The 19,208-nt window shown below is 37.4% G+C and overlaps 1 protein-coding gene and 1 long non-coding RNA gene across 2 annotated transcripts; both read left to right on the forward strand.

The window, feature by feature from the left end:
- Positions 1-3,910: 3,910 nt before the first annotated feature.
- LOC118792712 lies at positions 3,911-9,025 on the forward strand. Its single transcript, XR_005005612.1, has 5 exons — positions 3,911-4,274; positions 5,667-5,712; positions 6,720-7,040; positions 8,023-8,301; positions 8,610-9,025. It is a non-coding gene; the product is annotated as an uncharacterized LOC118792712 (long non-coding RNA).
- A 2,745-nt stretch (positions 9,026-11,770) lies between these two features.
- On the forward strand, positions 11,771-18,391 carry LOC118792457. Its single transcript, XM_036550311.1, has 9 exons — positions 11,771-12,078; positions 13,027-13,090; positions 13,323-13,604; positions 14,093-14,377; positions 14,843-15,124; positions 15,332-15,601; positions 17,799-17,834; positions 18,022-18,048; positions 18,339-18,391. The coding sequence occupies exons 2-9, from the start codon at positions 13,057-13,059 to the stop codon at positions 18,389-18,391; spliced, it is 1,269 nt and encodes a 422-aa protein (XP_036406204.1). The 5' UTR covers positions 11,771-12,078; positions 13,027-13,056.
- The last annotated feature ends 817 nt before the right edge of the window (positions 18,392-19,208 follow it).

Here is a 19,208-nt window from a genome sequence, read left to right on the forward strand (position 1 = left end):
TAACATTGTGACCTGGCTTGACCAGAACCAGCTCTGCAACCACATCTGTCCATTCTATGCTGGAGCCTTGGGAAGAAGAATGAAACCGAAAAGAGATGGAAAAAAAACATCTCAACACAAAAGGAAACAAGGAGGGCGATCTCATATATTACACACCATTTAGCCGCAGCAATTATGTTAAAAAAATATATACATGTACAAAATGTACATTCAGTACATCGAGAAAACATAAGTATAATTACATTTTGCACATGCAAATTCGTGGCATTTCATGAATACTAAAATACCTTTAAAGTTTTAAAATAAACGTTTTCGTAAGTTACACACTAGGATAAAACTTGTACAGCTTTGCACGTATAGTCACAGAGTAATTTAATCAAACTGTGGTTCGCCCTAGTTATGCTGCTTTTCGCGGGTCGCCCACTTTGGTCACCTGCACAGTTAACATGATCTTATCCCCCGATGCGCAAAAATCCCCTGTTGGCATGGTGCTACGCATGGCATACTACGGTGCGCCTCTCATGATTGGTCAAAACTGTCGGTGGTTTTATCCAAATAGTTCAGGAATTGGTAAAACTTCACGCAGATTTCGCCCCACACAATGCTCGTATTATTTAAATAAAATTATGTATAGCCGACAGACCATAATTACTCGGCACTACGCTCATGATACCACAGACTGATTCAACAGGATACCATCCTCTACCAACTAATTTTGAAGTTAGAAAATACCAAAACAAGGATTTGGTCTCTAATAATATCATTGTAAATATAACGATGCCATTTCAGCTTGAAAACGCTAGTAACTTCCTTGCATGTTCAATGCGACAACTCGCTCTATAATCAATGGATAGAAAATAGCCAGATTGTTGTAGTCTACACAATTAGCATGAAGACTGTTCAGAACTTTATGATAGCTTTGGCATTGTACTTACAAATAATTAAGAAGAGTAAATTCATCTTCTCTGCAAAAGTAGAGATGTCTATTTCCTGTTCGCTCGATTCCACTTCTATCCCCACCCCCTAATACCTGCTACCACAGGGCAGCTGGGTTGAATTTGGGGTGACTTCGACGACTGCAACGGTTTCGACCGCTGTCAGCTTTTGGATGTGAACGGGCACTTCACTCGAAAGTGTCTGCAAAGTTTTGAGTGTAAGGGTACGAATTGCTGAATTGTGGGTAGCTGGCTGATAAATTGTGACTACGAACTACTAAATGGGAATTTTATTTTTGACCCTGTCGTTCAAGAGCCCCCCCTAGAATCGGGAGTGGTTATAGGGATAATTCTCACGCTGTGCAAACGCAATTGTTATTTTTAAAGGGGCTCCGAGGGTGTTTTCGCATTTGGTACATTTGGAGATTTTTTGGAGGATTTCCAGACCGAGTTCGTTGCCCCTTAGAATTGGATTGGTTTAGTAAGACAAGTAAAGTTTTCCCAGAAAACTGCCGACGCGTGCATTCATTTTACACCATCTACAGATACTTCGCCTGAAAATACTTAATGTTGCGATCCACGATCGGATGCTTAATGGATAAAGGAGGTTAGCTTCCGCGAGTTGAGGAAGTGGGACTTAGCAGACATAGCGGTGTATATGGTTACCGTTGCGCTGAACAAGGCTGAAGCGAAACTACCCAAGTTGCTTCTGACAAAAACTCGGACTGTGTGAGAGCATCTTTCATGTTCTGACAACTGTGATCGCTTCCTCTTTGTAGTTCATGTTACGTTTAAGACAAACCAGGTGATTATATGCACGTGAGATATTGCTTCATGGATAAATCCCCCCTCTTTTCATTCATGTTAGTAGATTTGTGCAAATACCCCCTTTTTATTAGTTATGCCATGTCTTATTATGTGTTCTTTCTCTTTATGTAATTTTGATAATCTGCTCTCTCATTTGCAGAGTATTGTAGGAGTGGTAATTGTACCTCCTGAAATCCATGAAACTTCTTTGGTTAACATCCTGTATTTTTCAGAGTCTGTGTTTGCATTTGTTTGATTGCAAAGGAATGTTTGTGATTGTTTGTTTTATTTTATAAATGTTAAATGCCAATGTTAAAGTGCACAGGTGTCCTGGGGGTATCCACATAATGGTCCACGCTCTTACACTACTGGATAAAACATGATGGGTATCGAGCACAGTGGACCATCACTGAAAATCACTTGTGTGTTCTGTTCGTTGTGTGTGTGTGTGTGTGGTTGGGGGCAGGGGAAGGGGGGTGGGGTAGGAATACACCTACGCAATAGAAAACATATCTAACTTTTCACAACATACAGTATATCAGTATATGATATAAATAAAATAAATATATAAACAATAGTATATAAATAATAAATAGTATGAATAGATAATAGATTAATACAAAGACAGACTGTGACCATAGCAGGTGGTTAGCTGAAGTGGAGGAAGACACTCTAAAACTACACAATTTCAGAGCTCAAGATCAAGGATATCCGAACTGATGTTCCTGGTCCAGACCGCTGCCTTCTGATGCTGATGTTTGCTGCTCGTCCTCCTCACGCAGCTCCGGAGCAGGAACTCTGGACGCGCTGGGGGGGAAACACAGCGGCAGAAATCACCCTCTTCTAGGCTGGGCAGACTGGGAAAAAAAAGGGCACGCACACACACCACGACAACACTGCCAGTCACGTCCCTTACTGCACAGGGGCACCGCCCCAGTTCACCTCCTGCCTAGCCTGGGGCGCTGTTGCTCTGTCGCTCTCCAGCTTCACTTTCCCTCTCCTTCCCCAGCCGGCTTCTGTTGCCTTGCCTGCCCGGGGTGTCACTCTGGGAAGCGGTCCGGGTCTGCAGCGCTCCGCCGTCACTCACTCCACACCCGCTCTGCACTAAAAAAGAAACCCCCTCCTGGGATTTCCCACCCCCAACCTAAACCAAAAAGAAAACAAAAAACAAACTGAAACTTAACAAAATATCCGTAAAAACGAAAGTGAGTTTGTGCATGGTCTGAAGATGATATGTACCAAATCTGGTAAAGATTGGACAAAATTTGTAGGAGTAGTTAAAAACAGTTTTTGTGAAAATTCAAAATGGCGGAAATTCCAATATGGCGGACTTTGACGGCAATGGGTGCCTTGGACTCGGATCGATTTAAGGAATCTAAGAAAAGAATTTTGAAAAAATTCTTACAGTGTCAGGAGTTATGGCCAAAAATGTAAACTGAATTTTGACCTAATGGTGGCGCTAGAGGGCTTGATCGACTGACCCCAAAATTGGTGAGTGGACAGCTAGGACTATCCTCTGAATGTGCCAAAATTCATAAAAAGCGTACGAACGGGTCTATGGGATGCCACAGACTCCCATGGCAGATGTGTAATAATAAGAAGAAAACTAACAACTACAACAGGGTTCCAGCACCTTCGGTAATCAATAGTCATGTACTGGGCTTTATAGAAGTAGTTTCATATGAGAAAGTTGAAGCACTGATTTTTCGTTTTGGACTGTTACAAATTCTTATTTTGTAGACACAATATGTACCTTTTTAGTTGGAACCACTTATGATCTTTCAGGTTTTAGCTCTTTTACAAAACTTTTACTTAACATTAAAAGGTTCAAAATCATTTCCTGTCATTTCGCATTTTCTTTAAGGTGTTACATAACATCTGAGTGAGATTGCTAATGCAACTAAACGTTGTCTGTGTGTGCTCTTCCTTGATGTACAGGACAGCTCAGGTAACGTAAAAGAAATGACTTACCCTTGGGTAATAATACACATGGTAAATGTATAAAAAATATAACACAAAAGTACTCTTAGGTTAGTATTTTAGTAAGGTTCTTTTTACTTTTCAAGTAGTTTCCGAGTTCTCCCTTCCAGGAGCGAGGCTAATTTTAATTCTACTTCAGTAAATCTGCGTCTTAAGTAAGAATACTTTCTGATTAGGATTTTCCAGTATTCTTTCCACGACTCTCCCTGACTCAATAGTTAGGACTTGAGACTCACTTCGGACTCAAATATGTATGACTTTCACGCATCACGCATCATCTTCATCTGTCTGTTTTCTTTCAAACTATCTTATTCTAACATATTAAAAGCAGGGCGGCACGCCTACGGGAAAAGAAACCCCAGCAAGCAGTTGCTACTCTGCACTGAATACCACCGAAGAGTCGAGCGCGTTTCCTCCTGACCGCACACATTGTAATATTTCTCATACAATTTTCTATTATTGAGATAGACGTTACCACAAGTGAACGAATGTACACAAATAATCCTCGGTTACTTCGGAAACTTTTTCAGTATATATTCCTATAACCATAAGGTAAGTTATAGCTATTTATTTTGCTTTCACTTTCACACTTTCTTTTGTATTTGTATTAATATGAAGTATTAAAAGGTAGGATTTTAAAAGTTTAATATCGTGTTGATATACAATGGTTTCAAAAATGAATTAATTTAACTTAAAGCTTGACGTCTGTTCGTATTTGATTAGTACCTTAGTTATTAGTTAGGTTGCTTATTAGATGAATACTTATTTTTGGCTGCGTGATGGTTAACATGCATGCTATAGGTACATGTAGACATTTAACTGAGGAATTTGAAATTGTAAGAAGCCAAAATAATGTATTTGATCATTTATTTTTTATGTCATCAGTGTATGCTGCTGCGGTTGAAGTGCGCCCTCGCTCATTTTGAATAAAAAGTTTAGTGCTGTGAAATGATATGTGTTCTAGCAGCTACTTGTTGTAGGCTAATATAAATGCTGAATCTGACAGTGATTTTACAACTATGCTTCAGTATTTAAACTGGCATTTTCCAATGCTTGTTTTTCATAAGAATATGTCAGCGATTTACTTTAGTGCTGTTTAGTGACATCCAGTGTCAAGAGAGTTGTGTCCAATGGTGTAGTCTACGTTAGAGGTCTTCAACGCTTTTCAGGCCAAGGGCCCCTTGGCTGATAGAGACATTGGCGGATGACCCCCTGTTACATATCGTATAAAATTGTGTTGCTATGTATAAAAGTACTTTGTAATGGTGTATATAATGCTAAGCCATTAAAATAATTATTGACAGATTCATATATTTATAGAACATGTTTTTTTTTTCTAATTATTTTTTGTTATTATTTTATATATATATATATATATATATATATATATATATATATATATATATATATATATATATATATATATATATATATATATAATTACAAAGAATTACTATATATATATATATAATATAATATAATAAAAGAGAAAAAAAGCGTAATGCCCTGCAGAAAGGCACATATGATTGAGATGGCACTTGACACACTGCCCAAGTTACAGTAACTGTGCTGCAGCATTGTAGATTACACAGCACCAGATATTATGGATCCTGAATATTATGCACCATGGGCATATATGAATACATAACCCATCTAGAACTCATCGGTGTTTGCATCAGGTTCATTTACAGTAATGTGATATAGAGCACGGTTGAAGAAAATGTAATATTAATATTTATGTCCAGGTATTCAATAAAATATTTGTACATTTACTTTACATTACAATACATGATTATTGCTATATTTTTTTAAATAAAATGTTATGGTTACAACATGTTTTCTGCATTCAACAGGCGCATGCTAGCCTTATTATTAAGGTGTATTCACAAAAGTTGTGTTACTATTTTTTTTTTTTTTGTAATTTTGTTTCCTACGGATAACCAGAAGATAATGCTCAACTTGATGCTGCTCACCTACACTTTGAGTTCCGGTATGCTTAAACATTGTTTTAAACCTATGCAAATGTTTCTTGAATCACTACATGACTTGTTCTTTTCATCTTTGTAACTTTGTGATAACAATGTATCTGTCATGATGAGTCCGAGTTTTTAACTTGTACCAGTGGTTGATTCAGTCAACTGATGCACATTTCTGGAAAGACTTTACTCTTTCTTGTAAGTGGCCACATCAGAAGCATTTAATGCCAGTGCCGACATTGCCAGGGACACCAGAGGGATACAGTTCTCTAAAAACAGTTCTACTTTAATCTGACATCTTCAGATGTAAGGATATAAAGTTTGGAAGAATATCGTGCTGATGTGGCCTGCTCAGTGAGTAGAGGTGTTCAATTTCTGCTGATCAGAGAAGGATTGGACATTATGACTATAGTAATATGGATGGGTGCATAAAATATGTAACTAATTGTATGAAGAATGTAAATGGTAAACAAAAGGCCAATGACTTTCCACCTTGTTCACGATCAAACTGGCATAATGATCAAGGGCTACTGACTGACTTTAACCATAAAGGACTGAAATGGTTCCTTCAGCCTGAGTGATTGTGTTGTAATCATAAACTAGTGCAATGCAGTGAGAATGGATCGATGAAGAAAAAGACATGGCTTATTTATATTAATTTCACAAGCCTTTTGTAAGAGCTGTATTTTGCACTCATTCTTGATCATTTCCAGACTTTGGCTAGAGTGGTAGGCCCTGAGGTGCACAATGGATGTGGTTATATTCCATTCAAAATAAAATAGATAGAGCTCCATTCATCACTTCTGCTTATGTTATGTGGTACCGTAGGATTGAATTCTGTGATTATTTGCATTCCCAAGCTCCATTGCTTCTTCATAATTGCAACAGTGCTGCAGCATTTAGTTTCTAAAAGCACATGTATTGTGGATGTGCATGTTATTGTATTTTGTATTTCTTATTATTTTTATCTTATGTCCCTGTTTCATTGTAACATACTGTTTCATTTTTCTATTGTTTTCAGTCTCTCTGGCAGTAGCGCACTATAAATTTGGGGAAGATGTCATTTTGGCCTGCTTAGGACAAAGTACTCCATCAAATTATCTTTTTGTGTTTTGGAAATTTGGAAAAGTTGACTTCCTTTATTATCAGAATGGAGAGATTCATCAAAATGATCCAAGAAAAAAATTCTCAAGTGACAAAGAGGGAATTGCCAAAGGCAACTTTTCCCTCACCATCAACTCAATCAATTTCTTGGACAGAGGAGAATACAGCTGCTATTATCAATGCAACTCTCCTGATGGTCCTCTGGGTAAAGGACCTCAGCACATGTTGAATGTTCACGGTAAGCACAGATAAAGACCACAGGAAAAAATGCTGATATTGTACAGAACAACAATATTTTGGATAACACCTCATATAAAATCCCTTTTAGCTTCAAAGCTTGTGTGTGTTAGCAGTAATGGCCATTCTCCTACTTAATTCAAATTTAACACACACCAAGCTGAATGAACTGTCCGATTTTAATTAAGGTTAATGAAATATCTGCATATCCCATAGTCAGAGCTTGCAATTTATCATAATCAAAACATTAATGATAATGACCTCAAAAACAGTTGATGTTTGTCATATTTAATTTAGTGCATTGTGCTGAAAATTATTTATGCTGCCATGATTCAATTTGTTGGCAGGAGTTATTGCTTCATTTGTTAAATGAGTGCGTTCCACTGTTTTACCACCTTCCAAAAAGAGACTAGAAGTCACAATATTTTTTACCATGGCAATATACAATTCTAGTCTGTGGTCCATGAGGGCCATAGTACTAGTTTTGAGTTTTCTGAATTTTTGAATGTTTAGTTGAAGACATGACGTTGAAACACTTACTGTTTACTGTTTGAAGTGTAAATTAGTTGTTAGTTGTACAGAAAATCCCTCCATGCATGGAAGTGTGCATTCCCATTCAACACTGCCAATGCTGTCACACTGCTTAGTCCTCATTAAGTACAAATGGCACTTTCGAATGGGTCTGCTTCCCTGAATCAATGTCTCACACAAGAGGCAACTGTCTGGCATTAAGAATTAACTGACAAAAGACAAGCACCTATGAGATGTACATTTTATATTTGCAATGAAATCACATTTCTATTAAAGCTCATTTAAACATTTGTGTTTACAAGAACACAGTGTTCTTTCTGCGAAAAGCAACTCATAAGTGTAAATGATTCTTACATTTCTGATTTGATATTAGCTCAGAAGTTTTTGGTGTCAATAACACGAACGTCTCTCACATTTGTTATATCACATCTCACTTTTTTGTTTCATTCCAGGTTGGACTAAGTCTTTAAACGTGGCACTTAAGGGCACTGTGAACATACCGCTGTACAAATCCAGAGCAGTGGTGTTGTTTTTTGAAAATGGGACTGAGCACAGGGTGTGCAGGGTGAATAATACAAAGACAGACTGTGATCATAGCAGGTGGTTAGCTGAAGTGGAGGAAGACACTCTAAAACTACACAGTTTCAGAGCTCAAGATCAAGGAATGTATATACTGAGAGACGTGGCAACAAATGAGTCTATTTGTAACATTTCAATATCTCTTGTCGACGGTAAGATAATGGTAATCTCCACTGAGTAAAAGTATGTTATTTTTCATGTTTAATTTCTTTATCAAGATTTAGAAAATTATTTGATATATCATCTGCATGCACTGTGCTGGTGTTTTCAATGAAAGTGTAGCAAAAAAAAAAAGCTTATGAGACTGAAGACTACGGTGTTGTTTTCAATTATGTGAACTGACTCTTGTACACACCTCTGCTAAGACAATCAGATGTCTGGATGTTGTTCTCCTAAAGTTGCTAGGCTTCAAGAAACAAAATGTATAAACTAATGGTAACTGCTTTCTTTTTTACATCAGGAAATGGAACCACTACAGTCCCACAATCAGAAGCAAAACACACACCAAAACTTCTCTGGAAGAGAGGGTTCTTTCCTACTATTGTCTGTTTCATACTATTCCTTGTTTTTGTTGTTGTTGTTGTATGTAGAATATGCAGACAAGAAGGGAGAAGCGATCGAAATGCTGCTCCCATAGAGATGGACGTGATTAACGGCAATAATGAACATTAGGTCTCATCATCCAGCAGGAATACCTTGGAGATACAAAATGAATCCAATTTGCATTGCACAAATATGTCACAAGCATTATCAATCAATTCTACCCATTCTTTCCTGAATTCTCATGTGTCAGCTGGTCCCATTTCATCTACAGAGCTTTCCTTTGTGGAAAATTCTAAATTTAAATCTGTAAGATTTCAGAAACAAAGCTTATAAACCGGTAGCGACTTTTTTTTTTAGAAATACAAGAAAATGATACACAATGTAATCAGAACACAACTAACTTTGTTTCTCATTATACAGCAGTTTTATTTAATGTATTATGAGCCATTTCTCTGACTCTACTCACAGTTTTTGAATTTGTGGCCAATGGATCCAATGGCTTTCCTGCCATTGTTTTCAAGATGGACATAGCAATTTCTGTGCAACAAAATAAATTCTTCAGGTTGTTTACCTCATATTCAAAGTCAATGTCTTCATACTGGATATCAACCACTGAGTGAGGAATCTGTTACACCACCAAGGGAAGCCATCCAGGAGGTGTAACCAGAGGAGGGGATGAATACATTTGTTGTGTATAAGACTGAACAATGGTGCTAGAGAACTGCATTCAATTTACACAAAAGCTAGATAGATAGCTACACTCAAGAGTTTACTTGGAGTGAACTGTGATTTCTAGTCAAGCATTTTATTTAGCTGGATGTTGCATTCTGCTCCATTGCAAGAGGCAGACATTGATGTCCTAGTGTCCTACACTAAGTTCTTACCAATGAGCCATCTTGTGTGTATATATGGTGAATGGGACAGCCCCCCTCATACCTACTGCTCTTCAGACCGTACGTGCTCTCATCATCGCCGCGCTCTGCATTTACGTGGCAACTGACTGTCCCAACCTGACAGGATCACTCTTCTCAGATACAATCCCTGTCTGTACTGGTCCCTCAGTGGTGGAATGAACTCCCCTTGGAGGTTAGGACAGTGGAATCACTGGCCTACTTCCGAATGAAGATTGAAGACCCACCTCTTTAGACTGCATCTTGGTTCCACTTCAATGCCCGCCCCTAACACCTGATACCTGTAGTATCTGATACTTATTTTATGCATAGTACTGTGATGTATTTTGGATTCTGTGTTTAAGGGACTGTTGGTTGGTAGTATGGCTTCCGTCAGATTTCACAAGTTAACTTGTGGTAGGTCTTAATAGTGTTATGCTCACACTCAGTGGTCTGGGAGTGCTGTTAGGTTGGTCTCACACTGTTACTCATTTAAATTGAATGGGTACACATGTCCTATTGTGCTGGAAGTCTGTTAAATGCATGTAATGTAATGTAAATGCAATGATAGATAGATATAAAGGGATATCTTGTTAGCTAGCAAGTTAATGGTCTTGAATGTAGCGTAACAAAAGGTCCGTAACCACCTCAAAGTGTATTTGACCTCTCAATGATGTGGCCAGCAATCAGGGACAGTTGTCCTGAAATACACTGCACATCTATGTGACCATTGCACATTACCATGTTGGTCAGAGAACAAAATGTAAACCATGCTTAAATGGATTAATTTATCTCTGTGAGGTGTCCCACAGATGCTGCACTCTCCCCAGTTGGGAGCCTTCCATGCACTTCACCTTTGTTGGAGCTCAGTGTAACAGTAATAGGTACTTTTACCTTAGATTTCAGAAGTTATATTACCATTATACCTCTTATTTATTTTTCTGCTATGTATTCCTGTGACTGTTGATTTAACCTGTTTATCAATAGAAAGAACGATAAATATATACTGGAGGAAATCCAAACTCCAAAATATATCTACATGTCTTTCAATCATATGGTATTGGCTTGTAGGGAACCATATGATGAAAAAGTTTATATGGTATTTCAAAAAGAAATCATTGAATGTGAAATGCAAAATGATAATGCTACTACATTAGATGCAATAAAGTCAAAAGGGAGTCAGATTCATCTGAATGATCTTTGTTAATATTTGAAGTCCAAAGGTGTGTTTAGCCTGCAGTGTGAGGATTTTACCTCAGCAAAAATGCCATGGTGCTGACACATTTTACACTATTATGGATTCAATAGGGATGCTCAGAGGTATATAATGGACATTTTTCTGGTTCCTTCCAACCATATTGAAAAAATAATTATTACTTATTAGTATACATCTGCCAAAAAAGTTAATCATAATGGCTTACATTTGACATGTCCAGTTATGCCATAGGATAAACATGGAAGCAATTCAGTGTGAGAACCTTTCTCAAGAGCACAATACCAGTTTTCCAGTTCAGCTATTCAACCTGCAACCTGTAGCCTACAAGTCAACTCCCTTTACTCTAAGTAATGTGCTGCAATTACTCCAAAGAGAAATTTAGTTTTTCTTTTTATTCATGAATGGATGATAAGTGATACATTTGAAACTGAATACTATTAATCAGAAATGTATGGAGTGCTATGGATATCAGGAATGTTTGATCCTGATCCGGATTTTCCAGTATTCTTTCCACGACTCTCCCAGACTCAATAGTTAGGACTTACATTTACATTTATTCATTTAGCAGACGCTTTTATCCAAAGCGACTTACATAGGTTACAGTTCTTTGCAATGTTATCCACTTATACAGCTGGATATTTACTGAGGCAGTTGTGGGTTAAGTACCTTGCCCAAGGGTACAGAAGCAGTGTCCCAGTGGGGGTCGAACCGGCAACCTTTCGGTTATTTCGGTTACTATGCTACACTGCCGCCACATGAGACTCACTTCGGACTCAAATATGTATGACTTTGTCACCTGTCTGTACACACAGTGAATCTATTGCAGTATGCACGTATTTACTTTAACAGTATTTATGTGTGAGGGATGCAGCTAATAAAAACTCCGCTCCATATTTTACCCTTTAGTTGACGAACTAAGGGATATTTAGGACGACTTCCTGAATTCCTGCAGTCTTAAGAGATTCGTGTAAACAAAATTAAAGTGCTCCAAAGTCACGCATCATCTTTGTCTGTCTGTTTTCTTTCAAACTATCTTAATCTGACAAACAGATCAAAACAGGACGGCACGCCTACGGGAAAAAGAAATCCCAGCAAGCAGTTGCTACTCTGCACTGAATACCACCGAAGAGTCAAGCGCGTTTCCTGACGGCACACATTGTAATATTTCTCATACAATTTTCTATTATTGAGATAGACGTTACCACAAGTGAACGATTGAACATAAATAATCCTCGGTTACTTCGGAAACTTTTTTCAGTATATATTCCTATAACCATAAGGTAAGTTGTGGCTATTCATTTTGCTTTCACTTTCACAATTTCTTTTGTATTTGTATTAATATGAAGTAAGCTATTAAAAGGTAGGATTTTTTAATTTAGGAAGTTTAATATCGTGTTGCAATACTACGGTTTCAAAAATGAATTAATTTAACTCAAAGATTGACGTCTGTTCGTATTTGATTAGTACGTTAGTTATTAGTTAGGTTGCTTATTAGATGAATACTTATTTTTGGGTTAACATGCGTGATGGTTAACATGCATGCTAAAGGTACATGTAGACATTTAACTGAGGAATTTGAAATTGTAACAAGCCAAAATAATGTATTTGATCATTTATTTTTTATGTCATCAGTGTATGCTGCTGCGGTTGAAGTGCGCCCTCGCAGTCAGTTTAGTGCTGTGAAATGATATGTGTTCTAGCAGCTACTTGTTGTAGGCTAATATAAATGCTGAATCTGACAGTGATTTAACAACTATGCTTCAGTATTTAAACTGGCATTTTCCAATGCTTGTTTTTCATAAGAATATGTCAGCGATTTACTTTAGTGTTATTTAGTGACATCCAGTGTCAAGAGAGTTGTATCGTTTTAAAAATCTGTTGAACGAACATTGACAGCACAGATTACCGATAATCGATAACTCGGTGAACTGAATCTTCGTACTGAAATAAAAATGATTCGCTTCAGTGGAAAGAGTGGAAATGTGATTTTAAAGTCAAATTGGAGTTGCTTGTTCTATTCTGAGTATTTGCCACTGATAGCAAAACTGAAACTGGCTGTTTCTTTCTATTTTAGCATCTAGCTTGCAAAATAAACATTATGCATCTCCTTTATCTAATTGCTGCATTTGCGAGGAGGCAAGGGTGAAAATGGCCCCTCACTTTCAGTTATGCTTTGACCTGGTTTGTGACGAGCCAAGTGTAACAAGTAAATGTGTTCTGTTTCTTAGGTGATTTACGTGTTTTCCAAACAGATTGCCATGGGTGTTCGGATCCTTGTTGCCCTATCCTTCTGTAAGTTTGCTCTCTATACCAAAAGGGTACTTAGTCCAGACATGCCTTAGTAAATGTCCAGCTGTATAAATGGGTCACATGTAAGGTTTTAACCTATGTTAGTCATGTTGGTTACATGAACAACGTATTATAGAAAATGTATAGCATGACAACATTACATCATGATTTCTGAAACATAGTGGAGACATCAAAGTGTAACTGAGGGTGCATTAATATGTTTCCCTCTCTCCAGTTTGTTTTTCAGAATCCACGGTTTTGGTAAAAATTGGGGAATCAGTAACATTGAGCTGCAATGTAACTGTTTTAAGTGATCATCTGTCAATGTACTGGGAATTTTCCAGCAAAAATGCATCAAGCAAATTAACAGAGAGCCCACCAAGCAACATCACAGATGAGTATTTTAATCTGACTCTGTCTTCAGTAAAGTTTTCTGATGAAGGAACATATGCATGCTATGCACAGAAAGCAAATGGCAGTGCTGAATGTCTTGCAAAGCACGATGTCCGTGTGTCAGGTAAGTTTTCTCAAGTAATTTTTTCAAGTCTCAATGCTTAAACGACCTTAGATTTAGCAATTAGTATTAACAAGAATGTTGCATTCTGTAGTTCTTATATTATCCATATTAGCCATTTCTGTAACTTGATTTAATTCAATTGACCCATTCATAGTAGATTCTATGTTGTGCTGAAGGATGAATCACAGTAAGCATCACAAAAGAAAGACCATTATCAGCATACATCCAAAGTACTTTATCAAACTACCTATTAGGAATGCAAAATTGATGTTTGCAGTCATGTTTTCTTACAATTGTAGACCATGAAGTGCTTTATATGTTAAAATAATTTGTTACAGCTGACATGAGTAAGTCCTCTTTATATATTTATAAATTAATTTGCTAACAAGTTAAAAGGATGTTCTGTTTAAAAAATAAATTTCATTGTGTTATTTGTAGTGGTTAACCCAGTTTCATTTTTTTTTCAAATGGTATTTATTTATTTTCAGGTTTTGCTGAAGTTGCCCAAAAGAAGTTTGGAGACTCCCTGTATATCTCACTGTATAATCACACACATTTGAAAATTCAACACAGCCCTACAGGTTACATGAATGCAGTAGATGTGTGCACTCTAAAGGAGACAGCCCTTAAATGTGCATCAAAGTTTAAAAACCGTGTCACAGCAGAAGGCGACTGTTTGACGTTACAGAAAGTCACACCAGCAGACATGGGCCAGTTTATAGTGTCAGATCTCAGTGGAAACAACATCAGTATTGTGGTTCTTACAGTTGAAGGTAAGCCTGTAAATCATTTTTTTTCCCTAGCAACAAAGGTGCCAAGGGCTTTCAGTGTCCCAAGATATAACGCTAATTACTCTTCATGAAGTACATCATCAATTATTCAGTCATTAATTCATTTTGTTTTCTTTTTATGTAACACCAAAACAGGCTATATGAGAAAAATGCTTTTTTGACATAGTTTTGCATATGGATTTCATTTATCTCTTGGCATTTTATTTACACAGGATAAATTGATGTCCCTGTATCAACAAGGTTATTATAATTAATAACCGTAAATTGCATGTGACCCAGAGGACTGTAGAATGATCAGCGAAACATTTAAACTGAAACATGGAATACGTATAATGAGTGTATGCATATATGCTAACAAGAAGGAGACAGAATTAGTGCCATGATTTAACCTTGTGCATTGCTACTGTATCTCTAGCCTTCATCCAGCTGTATTGTCTGTCATTTCAGCCAGCAAACGAGAGCATGTTGAGCCAGCTGGAAGCCACGTGACAATTCCTGTGCCTAGTGAAGGGCCCGCTGTCCTGCAGTTCCACCCCACAGTATACAGGGAACCTTTTGAATTGTGTTGGATGCAAGCTGGCAAAGGACACTGTCTTCCAGATTACTCAATTTCAGTCATGGAGGAAAAATTGAAAATTCATAGTCTGTCACCCCAGAACCATGGAAGATATGTAGTGGTCCTGAAAGAGAGGAATATTACCTTCAGTGATATCTCAGTGACTGTGAAGGGTGAGTGATACACTCAATCTCTCCACCCCAGAGGTACCATCATTTGTTTTAGGTATAGTCACAGAAGAAAGTAGTAGGATAATGGTTTATCAGTTGGAATATTGTATGGAAGTTTCTACTCTACTGAGAGTCCTTTGATTAACAAGCTATTTTATTGGTCAAATGAAAGACCTTTCTGATTGGAAATGCCTATGTTTTGTTGTCTAGGCCATAAAGAATCCATCGCTCTGGAGCCAAGGGCAACTCTGTTAATTAATTTCTACACCCACACTCCTGTTGTCGTGCTCTTCAAACCTTCGAGTGATCCGCAGTGGAGCAGAACTATATTAAACGACACGGACGTCAATCTGGAAAATGTGAAACTGTGCCGGGGCTACCTCATACTGAAAGGAGTCTCGCTTTCTCATCAGGGTACTTACTCAGTCAAGGATTTAAGTGGGGAGCACCTTTATAACACGGTTGACGTCACTGTGAGTGGTAAGGAGCCCTTTATCAGCATATTCACTCTGCTTAAATCCCTTCTGCTTTAATCAGTATATACTCCGCATGGATGAGTCTCCACGTGCCTGAAGGGGAAGCCGTGTGCATCTTGGCCCTGATGCGCGTGGAGTGAGATCCAACTAAAATGTTTTAAGCTTGGATGTGAAAATTCAATCAATCACAGTTTACTGCTCATATTGGTAATCAGATGATCATGATTTTGGACACTGATGTGAAAATACGGCATCTGAGTATTCCATCTGGTCTGCCCTTGTGGGACACATACACAAACCAGAGTTAACAAACCTTGACATTACTGCAACTGAGAGAAAAAGCAGAGCAAAGAGAATCATTAGCTCACCGTTTCCATTAGGGTGAGTGTATGAGATTTTTACATATGACTTTCATAACTGAAGTGGAACTGTGCACATATTAAAGGTTGGTTGACTTTATAAAAATGCCAATGTTTTAGTAAGTGAGTCAGAAATGTTAAATAACCAGTTTCAATGCAGTGCGTATCAGTGCTAATGGAAACAGCTATTAGGAGATGAGGCAAAGATAATGGTTCAGAGGCTTATAATGAAAAATCCATCGATCATGATAGTAGAAGGTAACATCCTGATTGCAAACACTGGTATGACAGGTTATCAGTGTCAGCAGTGTGTACTGAGGCAATAGAAAGCATAGGATAAGTGAAGGTAATGTGATTTCAGTAACCAACTGATGTCAAATCCAGTATTCAAACGCTCAAGCACACTAATGCTGGATGTGGGCATATGGATATAAGTAAACACCCAGTTCCAGACTTACAGGCAGCTATAACTAACATTGGAATTGAGACATGCTGGTAGGGGTGGGCAATATATCGAATATACTTGATGTATCGCGGCTTGTTTTACGTAGGATGTAGTAAATGACTATATCGCGAACATCGAGTACAAATTGTCACATAATTTTTTTTAAGCCGCTGGCATGAGACTCGCTTTGGTGTTTCGCTTCTCTCGCTCTCTCCTATGGCTCTCTCCCTTCCACAGACACAAAAAGAAAAAACCTCACATACATACATTGCACACTCACCCGCCCATTCTCCTGGGCGAGTGTGTGTGACATATATAGGTGAGATGTGTTTTTGTATCTGGAGGGAACAGGGCAAGAGCCTGGAGAGAGCAAAAGAAGTGAAGCGCCAAAGTGAGTTAATACATGTTGAGTTGGAAATGGTAATAGAAGATGGAGGCGGACGAATTGGTTCCGAAAAGAAACAGCATTGGATCCATTCTCTGGCCGTGGTTTGGGTATTTCAAGGAAGATGTTAGTGGCGGCAGGTGAGCTGGAAACAGGGGAAGCCCGAACAGTACCTGTAGATCTATCATTATTTTCAACCTGTTCCGCTTTGTCCTCCTTGATTAACAAACAAATACTTCACAGAATAATCAACACCAATCACGTAATTAGAATAAATGATGAACACCGCAGATTGTCTGAAATTTGTGTCGCTATTGCGAAAGCTACAGCATGAGATTGTTTAATTAAGTAATGATAGATTTAAAGGCTTCCCCTGTTTCCAGCTCACCCACCGCCATGGTAAAATGTTGAACAAACAACGATTATCTGCAAAATATGCAGCAAAACCATTTCCTGGTTGGAATAAATATTGTTTTATTTAATTTAACTTGGTTGTGATTTCCCCCTTTTTGCATGTAAGTTTAAAATAGTTTCAATAGAAACCACTACTGAATATAAGCAAGAATATTTTAATAAAGACATATGTTGCAGGGACTACTAGAATCATCATACTGGTGTGATTGTATGCATCAAAGGGTTAAATTGAGCATTTATGAAGCGCTTTAGAGGAGATTTCAAAATATCGAGATATATATATTGTGTATCACAGTATAGCCTAAAAATATCGCAATATAATTTATAGGCCATCGCCCAGCCCTGCATGCTGACTAGTTTCAGAAGAAACTGAATTTTTTTTCAAGCATTTCATAATTATTGTTAGAATCATTAAAAACCCTCTACTGACTTTAAAAAAATTATTTACTGCTGTATCTCAATGTGGTTTAGAATGAAGATTGTCCAGTTATGTTAATCAACATCAACAAACAAAACTGATCAAACATTAAAGAAGCTGAGTTTCTCACTGTGCTTTATTACATATTCTATATTTTTGTTTTCCTTGTTTTTCCCCCAGAATCAATTTATAGCTCAGCTGAGTTCAGGATGCCATGTAAGTTAATGTGTTGTACATTTGTTTCAGTTGTTATGGTTATTTGAATCATGTCTATTCATAATCTTATTTCCATTTTCATTGTTTATAGTAGTGATTTTGAATTGATTTGAAATACTTGGTAAGCATACTTAGTCCATAGGGGTGAAATACTAAAAACATACTTTCTTTTTTTGTGATTTGTCAGACGTTGAAAAGATAATAGGAGGAATGGGTAAGTGTCTTTTTAGCCATTATCTACTATTTTAAACTACATTAATAAACATGTCAATTCCTGTCTGTTCTGGATTTCAATCATTTGGATTTATTTCCAGCATCATTTTGCTTGATTGAAAGTGTGAGCAGTTATGTCTGTCTAACCTGTTTGATATGGTTTGTTTGTTTCCTTTCAGCCTCTGAGCCTGAATATCAGAAGTCACAGTACTTCATTGCAGGGGTAGTACTGCTTGTAATACTCGTTATTGGGGTTATTGGGCTTATTGGGCTCATAATTTGGTGCAACAGAATCAATGAAAAAACGGATCATCCACACAAAACCAAAAAAGAATCCAGAGTAAACCCATATTGAAGAGGTGAGAGGGAAATTAGAGGAAGTGCAGGAAGAATTCATACATCAGAAGAGTGTTGTCTCCTAAGTCTGACAGTCTTCTTTCCTTTGATTGTGGTTATCTACATCTGTCCAATACTCTCATATAAAATATGGTTATATCTATAACTCACATATAATTAACAAACAAAAAACACCAAACAAAGAAAAAGGTAAAAAAAAAAAAAAAAACGGTAGGGCATAATAAACGGTAGGGAAAAAGGTAGGGCATAAGGTTGTCGAAACAATGCCATGGTTGATGCGTGCTGTAATCAAAGCTAAAGGTGGCTAAAGTTTTGGCCAGGCAGTGTATTTGTTGTATTTCTGATCTTTATGAGAATTTCTGCTGTTACTTTCATCCCTTTATGTGTTGTCTAGTAGATAACTTTATTCAAGTGAGATCAATTCTGAATATTCAAACTTTGTCACTGAGCTATTATTAGGCTCTATCGAATCGCAAACCTCATATCGTAATATCAAATCAGATCATGAGATAACTATATTGTCCTATCCCTACAAGCTACACGAGGTGGCTAATCTCCATGTTTTTCTGATTCATGATGCCTGGTGTACATTTTTACACTCCAGATGAAAAACAGGCAATGCTGCTACTGAATTTGCAACATTGACAATTAAATGTTGTCAACATATGTTAGAATATGGTTTTCAGTGTTCTGTATATACAATTTTTCAAGCCATTTTATTAGATTCACTTTAAATTCGAACTGTATATGTCACTCAGTCGGATCAGAGTGTTTGCTAAATGACAAAAATTAGAATCATATTAA

This window comes from Megalops cyprinoides, chromosome 17 (genome assembly GCF_013368585.1).
Source record: "Megalops cyprinoides isolate fMegCyp1 chromosome 17, fMegCyp1.pri, whole genome shotgun sequence".
In the NCBI taxonomy this organism is placed as follows: Eukaryota; Metazoa; Chordata; class Actinopteri; order Elopiformes; family Megalopidae; genus Megalops; species Megalops cyprinoides.

Bases quoted from the DNA above. Each gene is read 5' to 3' on its own strand.
- LOC118792457 (XM_036550311.1), top strand. From the start codon at position 13,057: ATGGGTGTTCGGATCCTTGTTGCCCTATCCTTCT. The intron at 14,378-14,842 runs GTAAGCCTGTAA...CTGTCATTTCAG, and splicing joins TGTGGTTCTTACAGTTGAAG to CCAGCAAACGAGAGCATGTT. The intron at 17,835-18,021 runs GTAAGTTAATGT...GTGATTTGTCAG, and splicing joins AGCTGAGTTCAGGATGCCAT to ACGTTGAAAAGATAATAGGA.